We start from the raw sequence: 21,040 nt of genomic DNA, 5'->3' as shown, positions 1-21,040 counted from the left end.
TTCCTAAATTTAACAACTAATTTATTAACTATTAATAAGCAACAAATTAGGAGTTTATTGAGGCAAAAGTCGTAGCTAATGTATTGTTAATAATGAGAATTGTACCTTAAAATAAAGTGTGACATTATTATTATTATTATTATTATTATTATTTTAATTATTTATGTTATGGTTTTATATGATATTATATCTATTCTTATTATATCACTCCCTCTTTCTGTGACTGTGTCTTTCTGTTATAGATGATGAAGGAGAGCTGCATGAAAATCAGCTTCCCCGAACCCTTCTGCTGATGCATCGCTGGTATGTGTCCTCCACCGAGCTCGCTGGGAAACTTCTGATTATATATCCTGTGGCAGTCTAGTATAAGTGAGTGTGTGGTTTGTGTGTGATGTTTCAGTAGATATCTGTTTTTAACAGAGTTAAACATGACATTAGATCTCAGAAGAGACCATGTGGCATCACCTAGAAAATGATGCTAGTAGGTCTTCTCAGAATTCACTTCTTTTATATAAATGCCACTTGTATTGATATGTTGTGTAATGCAATGCCATTCATTCACTGCGTACCGTATATGCGTATACATCCATTCATTCTCCAGCATGTGTAATGCTCCTTGACTCTCTATCACGTATCGAGACTGTCGGGGAGATGACTGCCAGCGGACACGACTGAAGATCTGCTATTTAATGAGGTAAATAAAAACAGCTTTCGTTTAACAAGATAAACAACCCATTTATTCCCCATGAGTTTCCTCTTCTGAATGATTTAAGGTGTTTTTTGCATTGCTAGGCAACAACAGAACATGTCGTGAGGATTATGGTGTTTTCATTTTTTTTTTTTTTATTCCCCTCCTGTTCTTCCTCTGTTCTCCGGGTGATGCGTGACTGTCGCCTGCGCTCAGAATGAGGAGTGATGATGTCACAAGGACAGGCATCGCTCCTTCAGATGGACATTTGTCCACAGTGGACATTTTGTGTTTTAGTGCACAGCAAAGAATGATTTAGCGATTCATCCATCTATTATTCACAAACATATCTCCTCAGGCAACCTTTCCTTTCTTCTCTATTCACACCTGCCTGCCAGTTTTCAGATCTATCTATCTCCACCAAAACCACAGGCTTTTATTCAGGATTTCTGGATTTGTTTTGAGAATAAATATAAGACTATATAATAATCTGGGAATGAAAAATCGAATTTAACACTCATGTTGTGTTCGAGCCATTTTGAATTTTCTTTTTCCCAAAAATGCTTGTTGTTATTATCAATGTTTGTAATTTTTGGGGATTTTTTCCATGCCTTGTTACACTTGTGGTGTTCCCAACCTACAAAAAATTGCTGAGGTGAAGAAGCTCAGATCAGTGAGTTTTTATAGGTCAAGGTCAAGTTTTTATAGGTTGGTCATTTTTGACCGGGAACACCACAAGTGATCAATAAGGTAAAGGGTTAAAATAACAGCTATTTTAGAATGAACAAAAAAAAAAAATAGACAATGAAATGAGAAATAAATGATATCTAAGATTTCAGCCCTGTTTCCAGATCACTAGTCAAGTAAATTTGACCATGACCATGCAAAGTCTTATAGAGGCATTTAGATTTTTTCCTTTCATCAAAGCACAAAATTCTCTCTGGATCATGCTAGGGAACACAATAATTGATTTTACACAAACTTATGGCATTAATGCAGCTCATCATTTAAGCAAAAGAGGGAGAAAAAAACATACTAAGATATTTTGAATGTTAAATGATTAGTTTTGACTTTTGACTTAACGCTAATTTTCAGTTTTGACGATCAAAATGTTAATATGTAATGCATTAAATACACAATGTAATTAGCAATCTAAATCATTTTATTAAGTTTAAAAAATGTGAAATAGGTTTATCCGATGTGATATCTAAAAAGACACTTCCCAGTGTGCACACACCTGTGGTTAGGGTAACTTATCAGTTATGAGTGTATATTGAGATGTTGTGTAAAAGTTGTCTGATGACCTTTTGACCCCTGCTCTCATTGGTCTCACTAATATGCACAGTTACACAATACAGACACCCTTGGGTTGTTACCTCCTAACTGCATGATGTCACTCTGACTCACACTGGGCACACATTCCAGCTGATGTTTATGTCTCAGAAAAACAAGAAAAGACTGTGTTTTTGTGTCTCAGTGCCCTTAGTGAGTCCGACAGTCAAAAACATCTACATAATTAATGATAAAAGGCATGCATCTGACATAAATACACTTCATCCGTTCCTTTCTCCAGGGACTTGGTAAGAGTCACCAAAACAAAAACATCACAAAATGAAGGAGGTCAGTGTTTTGTAGAACTGCATCCTGCTGGGGGAAAAGTAACCTTGCTCGATTTAAAATGTAGCCTTGATATTTACTGGAAGCATCCAATCAGGCTAGATTTGTTGCTGTTTTTCAAGGGGTCCACAGGAAATCAACTCTGCTTGTCTGATAGAACTACCAGAAGTATTATAATAATACCATTGTTTTTTGTTTTTGTTTTTTATAATCATGTCATGTTTTTGGACGTGTACCGTCTTAGACTTCTTTATACCCATCTATGCTCACCAGGGCTGGATTTATCTTATCGGTACAGTAAAAACAGTATAAACAGTAATATTGTGAAATATTATTACAATTTAAAATGTTTTCTTTTTGAATATATTTTATAATGTAATTTATTTCTGAATTTTTAGCAGCCATTACTCCAGTCTTCTGTGTCACATGATCCTGCAGAAATCATGCAAATTTGCCAATTTTGTGCTCAAGAAACGTTAATATTTTGTTTTGAAAATGTTAGACCATTTGCCAAAATATTGTAGCCCATTGGATGCACAGCCTTTCAGCTCAACAACAAAAGTAAAAAAGCAGGACGTTTTCTCCTTCCTTTTAAAAGTTAATTATTTAAAGTATTCTAAATTTGCAGGATTATACAGTTAGTTGTTTTTATTATTATTTAATTTTTGTGTTTATTTACTGTTTTTTGCCCTTGTTGTCTGTAACCCAAGATAGACCTGCAAACCTTTTTGGGGTTACAGCATGCCAGTTAAGAACCACAGCTATAAAATACCATGAAATTCCATCTAAACACTATTTTGCAGCATATAAACATGGTAATACTTGCTTCAAAGTATTATCTTGTACCTTCACCGTACCATGGGGCAACCACAATACATTTTTTGTAAGGGTAAGATGAGTTTAATTAGCACACCAGCAAACCAACTAAACAAATGTTTGCAGAGTTGCAAGCTATTTCTATCTTTTGCGTTTGTGGTCTAAACCGACTCTGCTACAAGGTTACAGTTCCCCACAAGTAAGTACAGTGATGATGGGTTTGAACATTTTCTCAAGGTTATTACCTGACAACAAACAGCATTAAGCATGGCAGCTGGAGCAGTACTGAGAGGAAACTGATATATACAATGTGATTGGACAAGCAATTCATCAGCCTGCAGTTACAACATTTAGGTTTCTGTTATTTTGTTGAAATTTAAATAATCTGGGGCAGAAAATAAATATATGTAAACTTTCTCTGAAATACTGAGAGCCACTTTGTGTTTAGCCACAGCAATAAAAGTTCTATGTAATTTACAGTTTTCAAACTTTTTGTGTGTGTGTGTGTGTGTGTGTAGGTACTGGATAGCTGAATTCCCTGCAGAGTTTGATCTGGATCTAGGTTTGATCCGTCTTACAGAAGAATTTCGAGATGCAGCCGCTCAGCTGGGTGGTGACGAGCACATTAAACTGCTTGACATTTCTACAATGTGAGTGCTGTTACAACACACACAAACACTCGCTCAGGTTCTGATGGTTGTGTATCTGCTCACAGCGTGGCGATCATTGACTGTGTCATTACTATTGACCTGTTTGGCTTAATCACAAACACTGTTTTGATTGAAAGGAAAATACTTTGTTGTAAATTCAAATGTTGCCCTTTTATGGCATAACTTGACACTAATGAGCATGTGTTTTAATCACTGATTCAGATTATGTGGAAATGATTGCAGAGAGCATTGTGCACCTGACTATTTCACTAATTAACACAGAATGGCATCTTAAATTTTGCACATTATAATTCATGAGATCATTTCATGATTATATTATGAGATTATAGCAGATGTCTTGTCATAATGAGCCTAAACTACATTTTTGTTTGTGCTGGGACATTAGTGAGACAACAGTGTGACATTATATAGAGGAAGATCTATTTTCTAAATATTATGTTGAGTTAATATTGTTATATTTTTGGAGAACGTAATAACACTGAAAGGCTGGGGAAAATGAACGTTTTTAATGCATTCTGTAGTGATTCACTATGAATGAACATTAAAGAGTGAAAACATGTTTGTCTTTTCAGCCCCTCGTATGACTGGATGCGTAAATTGACTCAGCGAAAGAAGCAGGTGAAGAAGGGTAAAGCGTCACTGCTGTTTGATCATCTGGAACCCATCGAGTTGGCTGAACACCTCACCTTCTTAGAGTACAAGTCCATCAGGAGGATATCGGTTAGTGTGCACAGCAGAAATGGAAAAATAGAGTGTTTCCTTCACCTGTGAAGGCCGGCAGCTGTAGTGGACTTACGTCAGTGAAGATAATGCGTGTGTGTTTGTTTTTGTGATATAGAAAGAAAAAAGGACTATGCATATGAGAACACACTTTGGTTCACTTATCGGCTCTGCTGATTTTTTCCATTGGCCTGCATTGTTATTCTTAGCAGCTAACAGTCAAGTATTTGTTTTAGTTAACAAACATCCTTCCTTCCTTTATCCATTCCTCCCTTCTAAATCAGTACTAAGCTTTGGAAAAGTAATGTGATAGAAGCTCTGGAAAACCATCACATTTAAAGAAATAGTTCACCCAAAAATGAAAATTTGATGAAAATGTACTCACCCTCAGTTGTAGTAGTTTGCACTCACATAGGATCTATTGTTGAGCAACTGATGTAATGCTAAATTTCTCCAAATCTGTTCCGATTAAGAAATAAACTCAACTACATCATGGATGGTCTGAGTGAGTGTAAATTTACAGCACATTTTCATTTCTGGGTGAAATTAAAATGTGTGTGCCAGTTAAACTGCAAACTGGACTTTTTAGAAGCTACATATGAGAGACTTTAGGGCGAACTGATTTACCAGAATGAATTGGTCTGTATATTTACAGTAAGCATCTGAATGAACCTATTCACTAGAATGAAACCGATTCACTTCCAATGCTACACTCAGACTGGCTATTTAATTTATCATGTTTATTTACAAGTATCAAAAATGAGTTTGTTACTGGAAAAGGTTTGTTACTTTGAAAACAGCTGAACTACTGTTTGAACTACTTCGTTTCTCTCTAAAACTAGTATGAATGTGTTTATGTTCTTAGTTCACAGATTACCAGAGTTACGTGATTCATGGTTGTTTAGTAGATAACCCCACATTAGAGCGCTCCATCGCTCTGTTTAACGGGATCTCCCAGTGGGTTCAACTGATGGTTCTCAGTAAACTTACCCCTCAGCACAGAGCAGAGGTCATCAACAAATACATCCATGTTGCACAGGTGAGAACCTAAATTTATCTAACAGGATTGCAATATTCCTGAAGAATGTAAAATGATATATAATAATACAGGGGAATGAAATAAAGGAACAGGAAATGCAGCTTCAAGGTAATGAAGCCCATACAATGATTGAATTACTCATTATGAAAGACTACGTTTGGTAAAAGGCCAGGATTCTGAAAAATAAGTGTGCATTCTGAGTAGTGCTCTAAATCGACGCGCTGTCTGACTGTACCATTGATTACGCAAATGCAAGACCCTTCACCCAGCAAACCAGTTTCTCTCAGTGCATTCTGAAAGCAGCTAGATGACATTTCCAGGCCCTTTGATATGTAAATGTCTGCCAGTGACAGAGTGCGAGGGAGCCGCCTGCTTGCTCTCACGCCGCCAGGGGTGTATGAAACGCCGCTATTGTGAAGAGCACCCAGGCATCCCTTCAGTACAAAGCCTGTGCTTTTAGTATCTGTTTTAAGGCCTGCTGGGCATGATCCGTGTCAGCTAATAGATGTTCAGTGTCGAGCTGTTGAGTTGCTGGAGCTCCAGTAATAAAGGAGAGCTCTGCTTTTATGAGATCAGCCAGCACTTGTGCAATTATGCTGCAAATGAAAAGCCCTACATTATATATGAACTAATGGATCAAACCTATCTAGCTATCTAATCCCATCAGATATCCCATCAGATATCCCATTTATTTATCTATCTGACAGTCTATATGATTCATCTGTCTCTTTCAGAAACTGCTCCACCTGCAGAACTTTAACACGCTGATGGCGGTGGTCGGGGGTCTGAGTCACAGCTCTATTTCCCGCTTGAAGGAAACTCATTCTCACCTCACTCCAGAGGTCACCAAGGTGCAACAGTCACTGCAAAAACAGCTCTTTAGTTATCTCAAAGAATTATTAAGAAATTATTCACTCCCTTGTCCGTAAAAGCAAGCTATCATTGGAGGCCAACTCCCAGTGCTGAAGTAGTACATGTGATGTTACTTTTAGGAAACATTGTATGAGGCATAATCATAGTCAGAAGTATTTCAAAAATGGCTTAGAAAAGTATAGTTTGTTGTACAAATGTTTTGCACATTGCAGCTGTTACTTGGTGTGATATTTTGTTGTATAATCCAAATGAATACATTTAAGTTGAATTTAAGTGTCTGAATACAATATAAGGCCCCTGTATATGAGAAATGCACTGACAAGAAAAAAAGTGAGTGGTCAGACGTGTGATATCTAGAACATATAAAAGAAAGAGGTGATTAATTTCAGTAACTGTCATTTTCTATGCTATTGACAGATCTGGAATGAAATGACAGAGCTGGTTTCATCAAAAGGCAATTACTGTGCTTACCGCAAAGCCTTCAGTGAAAGCGAAGGGTTTAAGATCCCAATCCTAGGTGTTCACCTGAAGGACCTGATCGCCGTGCACGTGGTCTTCCCAGACTGGGTGGAGGATGGGAAAGTGAACATTGTGAAGATGCAGCAGCTGTATCTCACCTTTAATGAGCTGGTGTCCCTGCAGAGCGCTGTAGCTCAGGTGGAGCCCAACATGGACCTGATCTACTTGCTCACTGTGAGTTCTGCTCGCATATCTGTGCTCATCAATCTCCACATTCAATCAAAGTCTCACTGCAGCACTAAATCACAATGGTTTTCATTTATTAATTAAAATGAGTGGCTTAATTTTGTTTTATGTCTGTTTGTGTAAAGCTGTCCTTGGATCTATACTACACAGAGGATGAAATTTATGAGCTGTCCCTTCTCAGAGAACCCCGTAACCCCAAATCTCAGGTGAGATGACAGTATGTGTTCTGATCTTTCAGTTTAGTTAAAAAATGTGGGGACATTTTTAGAGATAAAATTATTACTTTTATTTAGCAAGAATGCATTAAATTGAGTAGAAGTAACAGTAAACACTTTTATAATGTTACAAAAAAATATTGCAAAATAAATGCTGTTCTTTTTTAAATCTTGAAAATATTGAAAAAAAATCAGGAATAACTGACATTTTAAAATCTATTAAAATAAAAATTGTATTTAATATTAATGTAATATTAATATTACAGTTGTATTGTATTTTTGATCAAATAAATGCAGCCTTGATGAACATAAGAATCTTTTTTAAAAAGAAAAACCTTTGAATTGCAGTGTTATGACTCATATTCATATTCAACATGTTTTGGTCATTTAAGTGAAGATTTCATAAGACTATCCTTTTTATACTGTAACCTATTTGATATTGTTCACAACTGTAACTGTAACATATGTTTTTTTCCCCTCTCTCAAGGAATTTTTGCTGGAAAGGGTTTCTTTTGTAAAAAATTAGCACAGAACAGAATAAATTTCATAACATCCATGGTTTTTTCTGCAGCCCACCTCACCCACAACGCCCAACAAACCTCTGGCTCCGCTGGACTGGGCCTCTGGGGTCACCACCAAACCAGATCCCTCAGTGGTCAACAAACACATCAGGAAAGTCGTGGATGTAAGATGCTGTCAACATCAATACTCAAAGACATTTATGATATTGAAAACATTATGAGTTCATGTTTTATATAAATCAAAAGGATTTTTTCATATTTTTTCAAATGTGTACAACCCGATTTCTGGAAATGTTGGGACGTTTTTTTTACATTTTAATAAAATGAAAGCTAAAAGAATTTAAAATCACATTAGCCAATATTTTATTCACAATAGAACATAGATGACATGACATAAATGTTTAAACTGAGAAATTTTATAATTTTATGCACAAAATGAGCGCATTTCAAATTTGATGCCTGCTACAGGTCTCAAAATAGTTGGGACGGGGGCATGTTTACCATGGTGTAGCATCTCCTCTTCTTTTCAAAACAGTTTGAAGATGTCTGGGCATCGATGTTATGAGTTTCTGGAGTTGTGATGTTGGAATTTGATCCCATTCTTGCCTGATATAGATTGCCAGTTGCTGAAGAGTTTGTGGTCGTCTTTGACGTATTTTTCGTTTAATGATGCGCCAAATGTTCTCTATAGGTGAAAGATCTGGACTGTAGGCAGGCCAGTTCAGCACCCGCACTCTTCTACTACGAAGCCATGCTGTTGTAATAGCTGCAGTATGTGGCTTTGGATTGTCCTGCTGAAATACACAAGGCCTTCCCTGAAATAGACGTCATCTGGAGGGGAGCATATGCCGCTCTAAAAACGTTATATACTTTTCAGCATTCATAGTGCCTTCCAAAACATGCAAGCTGCCCATACCGTATGCACTTATGCACCCCCATAACATCAGAGATGCTGGCTTTTGAACTGAACGCTGATAACATGCTGGAAGGTCTCCCTCCTCTTTAGCCTGGAGGACATGGCGTCATTGATTTCCAACAAGAATGCCAAATTTGGACTCGTCTGACCATAGAACACTTTTCCACAGGACATGACGGTGCTTCTGGACCATGTTCACATATGGCTTCCTTTTTGCATGATAGAGTTTTAGTTGGCATCTGCAGATGGTACGGCGGATTGTGTTTACCGACAGTGGTTTCTGGAAGTAATGTCAATGACAGAATCATGCCGATGAGGGATGCAGTGTCGTCTCAGGGCCTGAAGACCACGGGCTTCCAACAAAGGTCTTCGGCCCTGTCCCTTACGCACAGAGATTTTCTCCAGTTTCTCTGAATCGTTTTATGTTATGCACTGTAGATGATGAGATTTGCAAAGCCTTTGCAATTTGATGTTAAGGAACGTCGTTGTTAAAGTATTCCACAATTTTTTTACGTACTCTTTCACAGATTGGAGAGCCTCTGCCCATCTTTACTTCTGAGAGACTCTGCCTCTTTAAGACATCCCTTTTATAGCCAATCATGTTACAGACCTGATGTCAATTAACTTAATTAGTTGCTAGATGTTCTCCCAGCTGAATCTTTTCAAAATGTCTTGCTTTTTCAGCTCTTTGCTGCCCCCGTGCCAACTTTTTTGAGACTTGTAGCAGGCATCAAATTTGAAATGAGCTCATTTAGTGGAAGTGTAAAATTTCTCCATTTAAACATTTGTGTTCTCTATGTTCTGTTGTGAATAAAATATTGGCTCATGGGATTTGAAAGTCTTTTAGTTTTCATTTTATTCAAATTTAAAAAACGTCCCAACATTTCTGGAATTCGGGTTGTAAATGCCACCAATTTTTTGCCAGTTCTATAAGACTAGAATATAAGGGGCTGATTATGTCAAGCCTATTTCAGTGGCTCCAAACATCCTGAATGGGTTAATCATATGAATTTGATTATATGGTAGATTATATCAGTGCACATTTTTATGCCACATACAGAGAACAGTCCAATCATTTAACAGATGTATATATTTAACTTTTGGTCAATTCAACACATTCACTAAACTTGTGTATTCCTGTTTTTCGTTGCATGTGAAGTCTGTATTTCGTAACTACGACCATGACCATGACGGATACATATCTCAGGAAGACTTTGAGAGTATCGCTGCAAATTTCCCTTTCCTCGATTCCTTCTGCGTGCTTGATAAAGACCAGTAAGTAGGAAACACACACACAAAATGTGTGATTCTTGAAAAAGGCCCCTGCAGTGCCAAACTGCTAATAGTGTTTCTTGGCGAGAGCAGCTCATAGTCTGTGTCGATGATCCTTTATAAGCCTGGGCAGAGATTCAGAAGTGCTCGATGATATTGGAAGAGACACATTTTGAGTACATCATCTCATTTCTGACAGGATCAATTTAGTGTGTCTGGAAATTCCTCAAAGGGTTCTTCTCAATCGTGTTAAACTCGTAAGCGCGTTTTATCACTGCAAATGAAGCAGAGCATGGCATGCCGACTAAACAGCACAGTGATGTAATATTTAAACGACAATAATACATTTTTAAACATAATTAAAATGCAGTATTTTTTTTTTGAGTTTCGGGAAAATACAGCATATTTTTAAGCCTGATGCTTTCTGTACCACTGGATGAACACGTAAAAGTTTATGTATTTAATTTTAATAATCAGAGAAAATGCATCATGTGTAACTCAGCATTAGTGATTTCAGGCCATGCAGCTGCTCAGTGTGGGTAACCTGCTGCACTGTTAAAAGGCTGAAGGTCATGACTCCCGGTGAAGGATGCACAGCATCAGGCATGCACAGAGTCTCTCACACACTCACAAATTCCCCAGGCGTCCTCTGTGGTTCATCTTAGCCGTTCAGCGCTCAAACCGCATTACTGGCATGTGACTGCATGCATTTTTTGCTCTTGAGCTCACACTTATGATTCTGTTCAGATATCGTACCTGTTTTGACACAGGAAGCAAAGAAATAGTGCTTTATGAGCTGGAGGCTATCATGATGATCTCTCTCTTTTTGTGCAGGGATGGTTTGATCAGTAAGGATGAGATGATGGCGTATTTCCTGCGTGCCAACCCGCTGCTGCAGTGTAAGATGGGGCCTGGTTTTATTCACAACTTCCAGGAGATGACTTACCTGAAGCCAACGTTCTGTGAACACTGCGCTGGATTTGTAAGAGCTGATTTTATTTGGCTCATAAAGAAATACTAAATTTACTTCTTTCCTTTCATATCAGCACAATTGATAATGTATTTTGGGAGGTTTCTGCTGTGCAAAGCTTATGCAAAGTTACTCTCTAGGACTAAAGTGCAGTAGAAGACTTCTGAGGGTTCAGCTCTGTTTGTGTGCATACAAGCGTACCTAGCAAGACCTGAGTTTACCACAACATCACTGAACCAATGCAGACAGTGTTTAAAGGTTGAATCCGACCTTAAAACCACAGTGTCTAGCTGTTTTTCACTCCCAAGATTTCTGGCTAGTTGAGTTACAAATTTTATTGCTGTTCTTGTCATTACAGGCCAAGTGGCTGACTGTTAAAAAATAATGAAATACACTACCGTTCAAAAGTTTGGGGTCAGTAACATTTTCACTTTTCTTAAAGAAATGTAATAGCAAGAATGCTTTAAAATGCTGTTGTTATTTACTTTCTGTTCATCACAGTTTCTACAAAAATATGTGCACTGTTTTAACATTGATAATAAGAAATGTTTCTTGAGCAGCATATTAGAATGATTTTAAAGGATAATATGACCCTGAAGACTAATGGCTGCTAAAAATTCAACATTTATAATTACATGAATAAATTACCATTTTTACATTTTAAATCTCAATATTTCACAATATTACTCTTTCGACTGCATTTTTTATTAAAAATTAAAGCAGCCTTGATGAGCATAAGATAATTCTTTCAAAAACATAAATTATTACTGATCCCAAACATTTCAACGAGATAAGAGTAAATAATGATTTTAAATAATTTAACAAAATATAAAACAACACTGGAATTTTTTAAAATAAGGAAACAACATATATATATATATATATGCATATATGCATGCCATTCCGGCATTTTTAAGTATCCACATACTTTTGAGGGCCATTATATGCAAAGAAATCTTCGGACACGGACACACAAAATTATGTACAAAATTATGTCTTTCCTAGTAAATGCAGCATATTTCCTGTTGCCACTGAACTGAATATTCTGGGCTGATGATCTACAGAATGTGTATACATTACAGTGAGTGTTTAGTCAAAGTCAGTGCTGCTCAAATTGTTCTGTATTTACACAGATGGTTAGACAGGAATCCGCTGAGTTAACACACATTCTTTTAGACTTTCAGACATGCACACACACACACACAGATCCACCTTGTCACACTACGTTACACAGGAAGGGTGCAACATGTGAAAGTATTCTGTTTATTAGTTATGGGTCTGTGTACAGAAAACCATAAACTCAAATGGCATGAACTTGCTGCTTCTGTCCCCAATTCATAATTACTCACATGCTTCTCTCTCTCTCTATTTTGTTCTCTTCATGCCCTTCCTCTTCACCCCGTCCATGTTTTCAGCTCTGGGGAATTATTAAACAAGGATACAAGTGCAAAGGTAAGAAATAAATAAATAGAACAAATCACAATAGATGTTGAGGCTTGAACAGGGCACTAATCTTGTAAATTCACTAATAGTTTCTTTTTTCCATTTAATTAGTTGATATTAGTGGCTTGTTAGATATCCTGTTTATCACATTAAAAAAATAATATAAATCGGTCCCATGCATATGTGCGTAACACTTTTTTTTTAAAGATTTAACTTTCTTTATTGTATACAATTGTCATCTATAAATCCAGATAAATGCACACTTTCTGTGGTTTGTTTTCAGACTGTGGTGTGAACTGCCATAAACAGTGTCGTGAGCTGCTGGTTTTGGCGTGTCGGCGTCTCCCTCGGTCCACGTCGCTGGGCAATGTGTCTCCTGGAGTGCTCACACACAGCTCTTTACCCAGCAGCCCCAGCCTGCCCACCTGTAAAGGTGAGAACACGCCTGTACAGTACATCACCATCTGCTTGTCTCAGAGTAAAACAGGGTGAAATGCATAGATGAGTGTGATGTCTCTCAGCCACACAAACATACACTTAGCACTGAAAACTGCTATATTGTCTTTTCTATATCCAATGTGAAAGAAAATTCAAAAATCTCACACACAAAAAACAATCTTCGTAAGGGTTCACTGGGAAAACACTTTTTCCAGTAAAAATATCTAAACATCCTTTTAAAAAAAGTTCAAATTATGTGAGATTGTGAGACTTATTTTCATTTGAAAACATTTGTGCTGTTTAATATTTTTGTGGAAACCATGATATATTTTGTGGCAAGATTGTTTAATGATGAGAATTTCAAAAGAACAGCACTGATTTTGGAAATAGAAATACTTTGTGATATCGTTAATGACTTTTGATCAATTTAATGCATCCTTGATGAATAAAAGTATTATTTATTTATATATATATATATATATATATATATTAGGGGTGGCACGGTTCGCGGAAAAAAACCGAACCGCACGGTTCTCCACACACGGTTCGGCACGCGCTAGGACCGCGGTTCAACTGAATTCTGACAACGCATGTGGTTTGTTATAAATAACACGTAAAACAAATAGGGTTCGGCTAATGTATGTTTCTGTTAATGGATGCGCATTCTGGCTTCCCAGTACATTATAACAACAGTGATGAGAAAGAAAAGAAAAAAAATAAGTGGACATATCATTCACTCTTGTTCAATGCGAGTGCGTATGCTGGAATATGAGCATTTATTCCGTCATCACCCGGTGCTGATAGCGCGCGCACAGGTGAGACCTGAACAGCACACGTTGATATCGGTGTTTAGACTAAACACTAAAGTCATGTAAGCTTTGCCAGCTCAAATATTTAAGAGCCAGAGGACGCGAGCTCGCGCGCGCAGTGAGAAGATTTGTGCGTGCGTTCATCAGAAGCGCACAAACCTGCGCCTCAGAACGCGCGCAAATATGAAGCTCTCTCTGAAGTATTGTGTTTTAATGGATAAATTCACACAAAATTCTGTCAAAATGCCCGTCTTGGTAAGTATCCTATAGCAGACATAGCCGGCTGGGCGTACAGTATCAGTGCTTTCTCTTAAAGCGACAGTTAATATTAAATAAACAGCAACAACAAAGAAATCACTCACTGCTCTTGATTGAATCGCTTTTGTAACTTTAATAAAGAGTAATCTTTAATTTATACAGTCAAATATGCAATGCTGTTTTACCTTTGATTACTTTAATCATACTTCAATTTCTGTAACGTTACCTAAAAAACCCCCTGAAAATCACTGATTATTTTATTTGTATCTTTACTCTATTGTATTTTTATTTGTGCTGTTGCTTGTAGTTAAAGGTCTGCTTTTATTTGTGTACACTCACAATGAAAACAAAACAAAACAAATGTATATGTATATGTGTGTGTGTGTGTGTGTGTGTATATATGTATGTATAGGTATGTATGTGTATATTTATGTATGTATTATGTATATGTTTGTTTCATAAATCCACAAACTTTTAAATAGTAGTGTACACTGATGGACATGTTTACCAGACAAAGCTAAATTTATTTGAGAAGCAAAATTGTGTGAGACTTGTTTTAGAGAACATTTGAATTTTTCTAGTTTTAAGCATAAATTAACATTTATTGGGAAAAACTATTAGCCAGTCATTGTCTAAACATAAATCAAGATATATTCTTTGAAAACTATTTTTTAGTAAATTTATCTTGTTTTAAAAATGTTTAATAAAAACGAAACAACATTTAATATTTTTTCTGATAATAAAATATTGAAAAAATGTTCACTTTGCTAACATTCTCTTGTCCTGTTATTGCACAGATGACGATGAGGTGTTTATGTTCCCTGCCGTGTCGTCGTCATCAGGCTCTGACCTGGAGGGAAAGTCCATCACCCTGGTGACCGGGTCAGCCCAGCGCATCTCAGTGCGGCTCCAGAGAGCCACCACCAGTCAGGCCACGCAGACAGAACCCCTGTGGCCCGAAAACGGCTGGGTAGCCGTCACAGACAGCGGGTCACACACCTTCCCCAAAATGAGATACAGGCCACACCGCAAAGCATCCAAGAGCAAAGGCTTTGCTCGCTGGGAGAACGACACGCAGAGTTCGGCAGCGATGAGGAACAGCAGGAACTCACAGGAGCACAGCGAAGAGTCACAGCAGAACGGACTCGCAGAACAACATATGAACAAAACCAGGACCTCTGAGGTACGACTAAGAGAAAAGCATCTCATTTGCTTTCTGAAGAAATTATCCTGTAACTATTTTTAAAGCTGCGGTGTGTTGTCCTCAGAATAGTTTGAGCAGGAAGACCTTGTGAATCCCACAACCCGCCGCCTTGTTTCACTATCTTTTAATTCCTACATCTCTTCCAAGGCCCTGAAACGTCTTTTTATGAAACTTTGCTCCCCCGTTGCCATGGAAATGCCAGGGTTTTCCAGTCTGGTCTTTCGTCGCTCTAGAGATAATCTTCATCTGGGGCCGCAGAGCCGAGAGCGCCACAGCACTCACGCTGATGGACCTAAATATGGAGTAGCACTAACCTGAGTAGGGCTCTAGGCTGCTATTTTAGGACCTGGCAGACACTTTGTTTTGGGTTAAAATGCAGAGCATATGTCTGACCAGGATTGTGTTGCTGTGTTTGTTAAATTCAGATCTCAGATGTGTTATTTGTAGAACAGGGTCACTTGACACACAGGGATTAGACTGTTGGTGCACCTGTCAGCATTACAATGCAGAATTAGTTTTTTTAAGTGAGCTAGTATTTAGGTGAGCTGTTCATGAATATGCATGTTTAACTAACTTAAACATTTTTAACATTTGTAGGTATACATATAAAACTACAATACTACAATCAAGCTATTTTTATAATAATAATTATAGTAATAATTATATTAATTTTAACAACTTGTGGTATTTTTATGTTCCAGATGTGGATTTTATTTTATCCTTTTATTGAAACTAACAAATTTCTTACAGGAAAAAAAACAACATTTTTTTTTATAGTATCATTGAAAAGTTTGTAGTAAGTTATTATTTTATTTATTTATTTGTAAATTTATTTGTCAAAAACAGTATTAAAAAAAAAGTAATATTGATAAATATATACATGATAATATATTGTAAAATGATATTTATTCCTATTATTAAAAGCTGAATCAATGTTGAAAGCAGTTTTGGAAACCATGATATATTTAGTGTCAAGATTGTTTAATGAATAGAATTTAAAAAGAACTGTATTGATTTTGGAAATAGAAATCTTTTGTGATTTTGTCTTTACGTCTTTACGGTCTTACTTTTGATCAGTTCTATGCATGTTTGCTGAATAAAAATATTATTGTTATTTTTTTAAATCAACAAACTTTTAAATAGCAGTGTACACTGATGGACATGTTTGCCAGACAAAATAAAAAATAACACACACACACGCATATATATATATATATATATATACACACATACATACATAAACTAACAGTCAAAAGTTTTTGAACTGTAAGATTTTTAAAGTTTAAGAATTCTCTTCTGCTCACCAAGCCTGCATTTATTTGTGCCAAAATACAGCAAAAACAGTAAAATTGTGAAATATGTTTACAATTTAAAATAACTGCTTTCTATTTGAATATATTTTAAAATGTAATTTATTAAAAGCTATCATATTTTATCAATATATATATCATATCATAATTTATCAGCTATGTATATAAAGTTTATTTTCTGGTGATCCACTGTGTGGCAGAAGCTCTCATAATTGAAGAAACACCTAATAATGGTTTTTCTTTTTACACTTTTTTTAAAGAAAATTTTACTGCTGTGTGTAGTTGCCCAGGTGTTGCTATCTGTTTGCTAAGTTGTTCTGAGCAGTTTTAGCATGTTGTTATCCAGTCGCTAGTGTTCAGAGTTTGCTTACCCCCCCTCCCCACCCCAAAATCCCAAATCCGTACTGAAATTGTCCTAAGCAGGCAGCACTAAATATTCCCCCTAAACAACTGTCATGTGTCCTCATGATCTTCCACTGTGTGTTTTCAGATCAGCTGACTTGACTGCTCTGTGGGCCCATGCAGGACACCCTGGAGCCTGTCAGGACCACGGCCCAGAGGGCTGTCCGCTCTAGGGGGCGTGCTGGGGTGCCTCATGCCTCCAGTGGATCAGGAATAGGGCCACTATTTCCACAGCCACAGTAAAAGAGGGGCGTCAGGCAACCCGCTGACTGAACTGGGGGAAGGGTTGCATCAAAGGAAAGGTCTCGGACTAAACAGAGAGTGACTGCGCTGTGCTGTCCTGGTTGGAAATCTAACTGCGAATCACTGGAAGCTGATGTGACGCTACATCAGCATGATAATAGATGAGTGAGCGAGAGTATTTAAGGTATGCTGTTGACGTGACGCACGCTCTGATTTTCGTTCTCCAAAAACACTACTCAGAAAGGACACAGTGGATGTGAATGTTATATTCAGGTTGTCTGAAGTCGAAAGTGGAACTGGGAAAAATGAAGATGAACATATGTATGATCGAACTTTAAAACACTAACTTCATTTCTGTGTTACCCAGCAACACATTATGATCTGAAGTGGAAGGTACGTCGAGTTTTAAAACCCTTTACCCCAAATATAATTATAAATCCCACTTACACTTACAGATTTTTTCTCCAATGGTTTGCATCATAGTTGTGTCTCTTGTGCTTGAGAAAATGCAGACAAGTGACCTCTGACCTTATGCATCATTACATCAGCACTGCTTAGCAACATTGATAGCTATGTAAGGTTGAAATGATCTTTTTATATATATGAATTCAAAGACTTCAATTCTGCAGACACAGGTGTGCCGTCAGCCAGGTGTTTATATGGCCTCTGTTGCTAAGCAGCAGATGAGTCCATCAATAGTCTGTTGCCAAGGCAACACCCCGTCCTTCAGCGCCATATGTTCTGAAATAAGTTTGACACCCAGACATCTTGGCTCAGTTAGAGCCCAAGAGCCTCAGATGGGACAAGCCTCATACAATCATTTTTGCAGACTGTGTGTGTGTGTGTGTGTGTGTGTGTGTGTGAGAGAGAGAGAGAGAGAGAGAGAGAGAGAGTCAGAAACCACACAGGTAGATGAACTAAGACAAACCGTGATAAACAGTGAAACTCACCCTGTCATTTCAAACCTGCAAAAACCTTTGCTCATCTTCGGAACACTAAGATATTTTTGATGAAATCCAAGATCTTTCTGACCCTCCATAGACAGCAACACAATTGACACATTCAAGGCCCAGAAAGCTGGTAAGGACATCGTTGATATAGTCCTTATATAAATAGATCTATAAAATTGAGAAAAAGTATTCTTGCAGCTTCATAAAATCTACGGTTGAACCACTGATGTCACATGAACTTTTTTTTAACGATGTTATTCCTACCTTTCTGGGCCTTCAACCAGGTCGTTTTCGTAGCTGTCTATGTAGGCTCAGAAAGCTCTTGGATTTCATCGGAAATGTCTTAATTTGTGTTCCAAATTTGAACAAAGGTCTTACAAGGTTTGAAACTACATGAGGGGGGAATAATTAATGACAGAATTTCCATTTTTGGGTGAGCTATCCCTCAGTTTATTCCTCTCAAAATATATATTGAAGGCTTATGAAGACTTGGCATGAGTTGTATGTACTGTACAAGTATGGTGTTTTTTGTCTTGTTGGTTCCCATTCACTTTCATTATATGAAAGATAGCAGCTTAAAAGAAGTCTTCACAACAGAATGTCATATGGTTTGAAACAACATGCGAGGAATTAATTTAAATTAATGCAGAATTCATGTTAGATGCCAGTGATTCCTGAAGCAGTTGAGAAAGCATGTTTGTCATGTGTAGCCTAGTGCTGAAAGCTCTTACCTGTTGCCATAGTCATTAGAGTATTATTCTAATACTGTGCTAATGATTCTGCTCTCATCTGTGTATGTCTGGTGCTAGTTAGTGTTCAGATTGTCAGAGATCAGAAGAAATGTGTTAAAGGAACACTCCACTTATTTGGAAATAGGCTCATTTTACAACTCCCCTAGAGTTAAACAGTTGAGTTTTACCGTTTTTGAATCCATTCAGCCGATCTCCAGGTCTGGCGGTAGCACTTTTAGCTTAGCTTAGCATAGATCATTGAATCGGATTAGACCATTAGCATTGCGTTCAAAAATGACCAAAGAGTATAGATATTTTTCCTATTTAAAAAAATCTTAGTACACGATGTAACTACAGGAGAGTCAAGCTTTAAGTAGGAAAATTATCGAAACTCTGGTCATTTTTGATGACCAAATGCTAATGGTCTAATCCGATTCAATGATCTATGCTAAGCTAAAAGTGCTACAGCCAGACCCAGAGATCGGCTGAATGGATTCAAAAACGGTAAAACTCAACTGTTTAACTCTAGGGGAGTTGTACAATGAGCCTATTTCCAAAAAAGTGGAGTGTTCCTTTAAAGGCACATGCTAAATGTAATTCATTTTGATTTGATGTAGCATATAAAGCATACTACTGAAAGGGATAGTTCACCCAAAAATTAAGAGTCTGTCATCGTTTAATCGCCTTATACAATAGTTCCAAGTCCATACAATGAATGTCAATGGGTACCAAGACTGTTTGGTTACCAACATACTTCAAAATATATCTATTACTTTTTTGTGCTATTTTTAGTGTTCGTTTTTAGCTTAAACATCCCTTTAAATGTAACAATTTAAGCATGACCTCCTGTGGGATATTTCGAATACATCTGTTGTCCTTCTCTTATTGATTACTGAGAATTACTGCTAAAGTGTTGAGCACACATTATTTTGACAGCAGCCCTATCAACACAATTTCTTGTGCAAACATCCTTACGTAATATAAGCTTTGCGAAATCAAGAGATGTGTATTGAAAAACTGATGACTCTTGCCAGTTCTGTGCCATCAGTAGAAATGCGGTCAGTAATATAACTGCTGTAAAATGACCAGCCTTGTCATTGCTGTATTGACTATAGTCTTATGAATGTTTCTGGTCATGTTTCTGGTTGATGCCAGGTTTACATGAGGGACATGTGCATTTACTACATTTTGAACATCAAGCATATGGACATGTTTATTCCCAAGGTTCTTGCTGCACTTATTTTTCCTCACTAAATTTCTGAGCTTCACACACATATATATATATATATATATATATATATATATATATATAAATTAAGCAATCTAATTATTGTTAGGTTTTTACCAACGCTGAAATAAGGTTGTGCAGAGAGCAGGTCATGTCAGCATCTCAGGGTTGCCAGTGAAGATAAGCTTGACCTGCAAAACTGAATATTAAACATCAAGGGACTTTTGCCATCTTGACTGGAATATTTAGAGACCATTTATGTATCTTTAGCTGGAAAAGACATAAAAGTATTACATTAAAAGTATTTATAGTGTATTTTTGAAGACAAACTGGATTTAGATTTAAACAGTCTGCTTTAACTAGAATGAGTGTAATAATTGAATGTCATATGTAGAAATGTTCTGTGATTCCTTCATTGCACTGTTACAATTCACTTGCTGTTCATGGACAACATCAATACACTACCCTAAAACAGACTAATCACAACTATTCAATACATTCTGTAGCTTTTAAAAAATCTTCTAGTTTGTGTTTAATGTTTCCTGTGATTTTAAGTGACTGAATGGTTAGACATTTAAGCCATTTTGCAGGTAATAAACTAAAATAAATTGCTGTCTATCACCCCCATGTGGCCACTGTATTTCTAAGCATGTCACAATCGCACTGTATCATAGGAATCTGCATAGTTTCAGTAGAACTCTTGTATTTAATTTAGTAATGTTTCTATCATTGTAACTTCTGATATTTTATTGCCACTATAATAAATGCAAGAAAAATAATCTTCATTTGAAATTGATCAGTTTTCTGTGTTTGAAAAAAAAAAAAATATATATATATATATACCAAGACAGTGAGCTCTTGTCTTTACGGTTTAATCATTCCAAAACCTTTAAACATTGTAAAGGTGAACTGTAGCCATTCTTTCCCAAACCAGCAGAAAGCTCAAAACAAGTCAATCAATAATCTCAGGGTTTCCACACAGTCAGCAAACGAACATTCAC

The 21,040-nt window shown here is 36.9% G+C and overlaps 1 protein-coding gene across 2 annotated transcripts in view; it reads left to right on the top strand.

The window, feature by feature from the left end:
• The window catches only part of rasgrp3 (RAS guanyl releasing protein 3 (calcium and DAG-regulated)), a 37,148-nt gene extending 16,321 nt beyond the window's left edge, over positions 1-20,827 (top strand). For both annotated transcript variants that reach the window (XM_079386203.1, XM_079386202.1), the window contains 15 exons: positions 243-345; positions 632-694; positions 3,640-3,771; positions 4,365-4,512; positions 5,378-5,551; positions 6,286-6,402; positions 6,842-7,117; positions 7,255-7,335; positions 7,916-8,029; positions 9,941-10,056; positions 10,888-11,035; positions 12,439-12,475; positions 12,750-12,899; positions 14,769-15,154; positions 16,976-20,827. In XM_079386203.1, the coding sequence (XP_079242329.1) occupies positions 243-345; positions 632-694; positions 3,640-3,771; positions 4,365-4,512; positions 5,378-5,551; positions 6,286-6,402; positions 6,842-7,117; positions 7,255-7,335; positions 7,916-8,029; positions 9,941-10,056; positions 10,888-11,035; positions 12,439-12,475; positions 12,750-12,899; positions 14,769-15,154; positions 16,976-16,984 (2,054 nt within the window). In that variant the 3' untranslated portion in view covers positions 16,985-20,827. The remainder of the gene's footprint in view (positions 1-242; positions 346-631; positions 695-3,639; positions 3,772-4,364; positions 4,513-5,377; positions 5,552-6,285; positions 6,403-6,841; positions 7,118-7,254; positions 7,336-7,915; positions 8,030-9,940; positions 10,057-10,887; positions 11,036-12,438; positions 12,476-12,749; positions 12,900-14,768; positions 15,155-16,975) is intronic.
• Positions 20,828-21,040: the final 213 nt, after the last annotated feature.

Source organism: Barbus barbus (assembly GCF_936440315.1).
Source record: "Barbus barbus genome assembly, chromosome: 30".
Classification (NCBI taxonomy): domain Eukaryota; kingdom Metazoa; phylum Chordata; class Actinopteri; order Cypriniformes; family Cyprinidae; genus Barbus; species Barbus barbus.
Note: the sequence above shows the minus strand (reverse complement) of the source record. Positions and strands in the feature narration are given on the sequence as shown.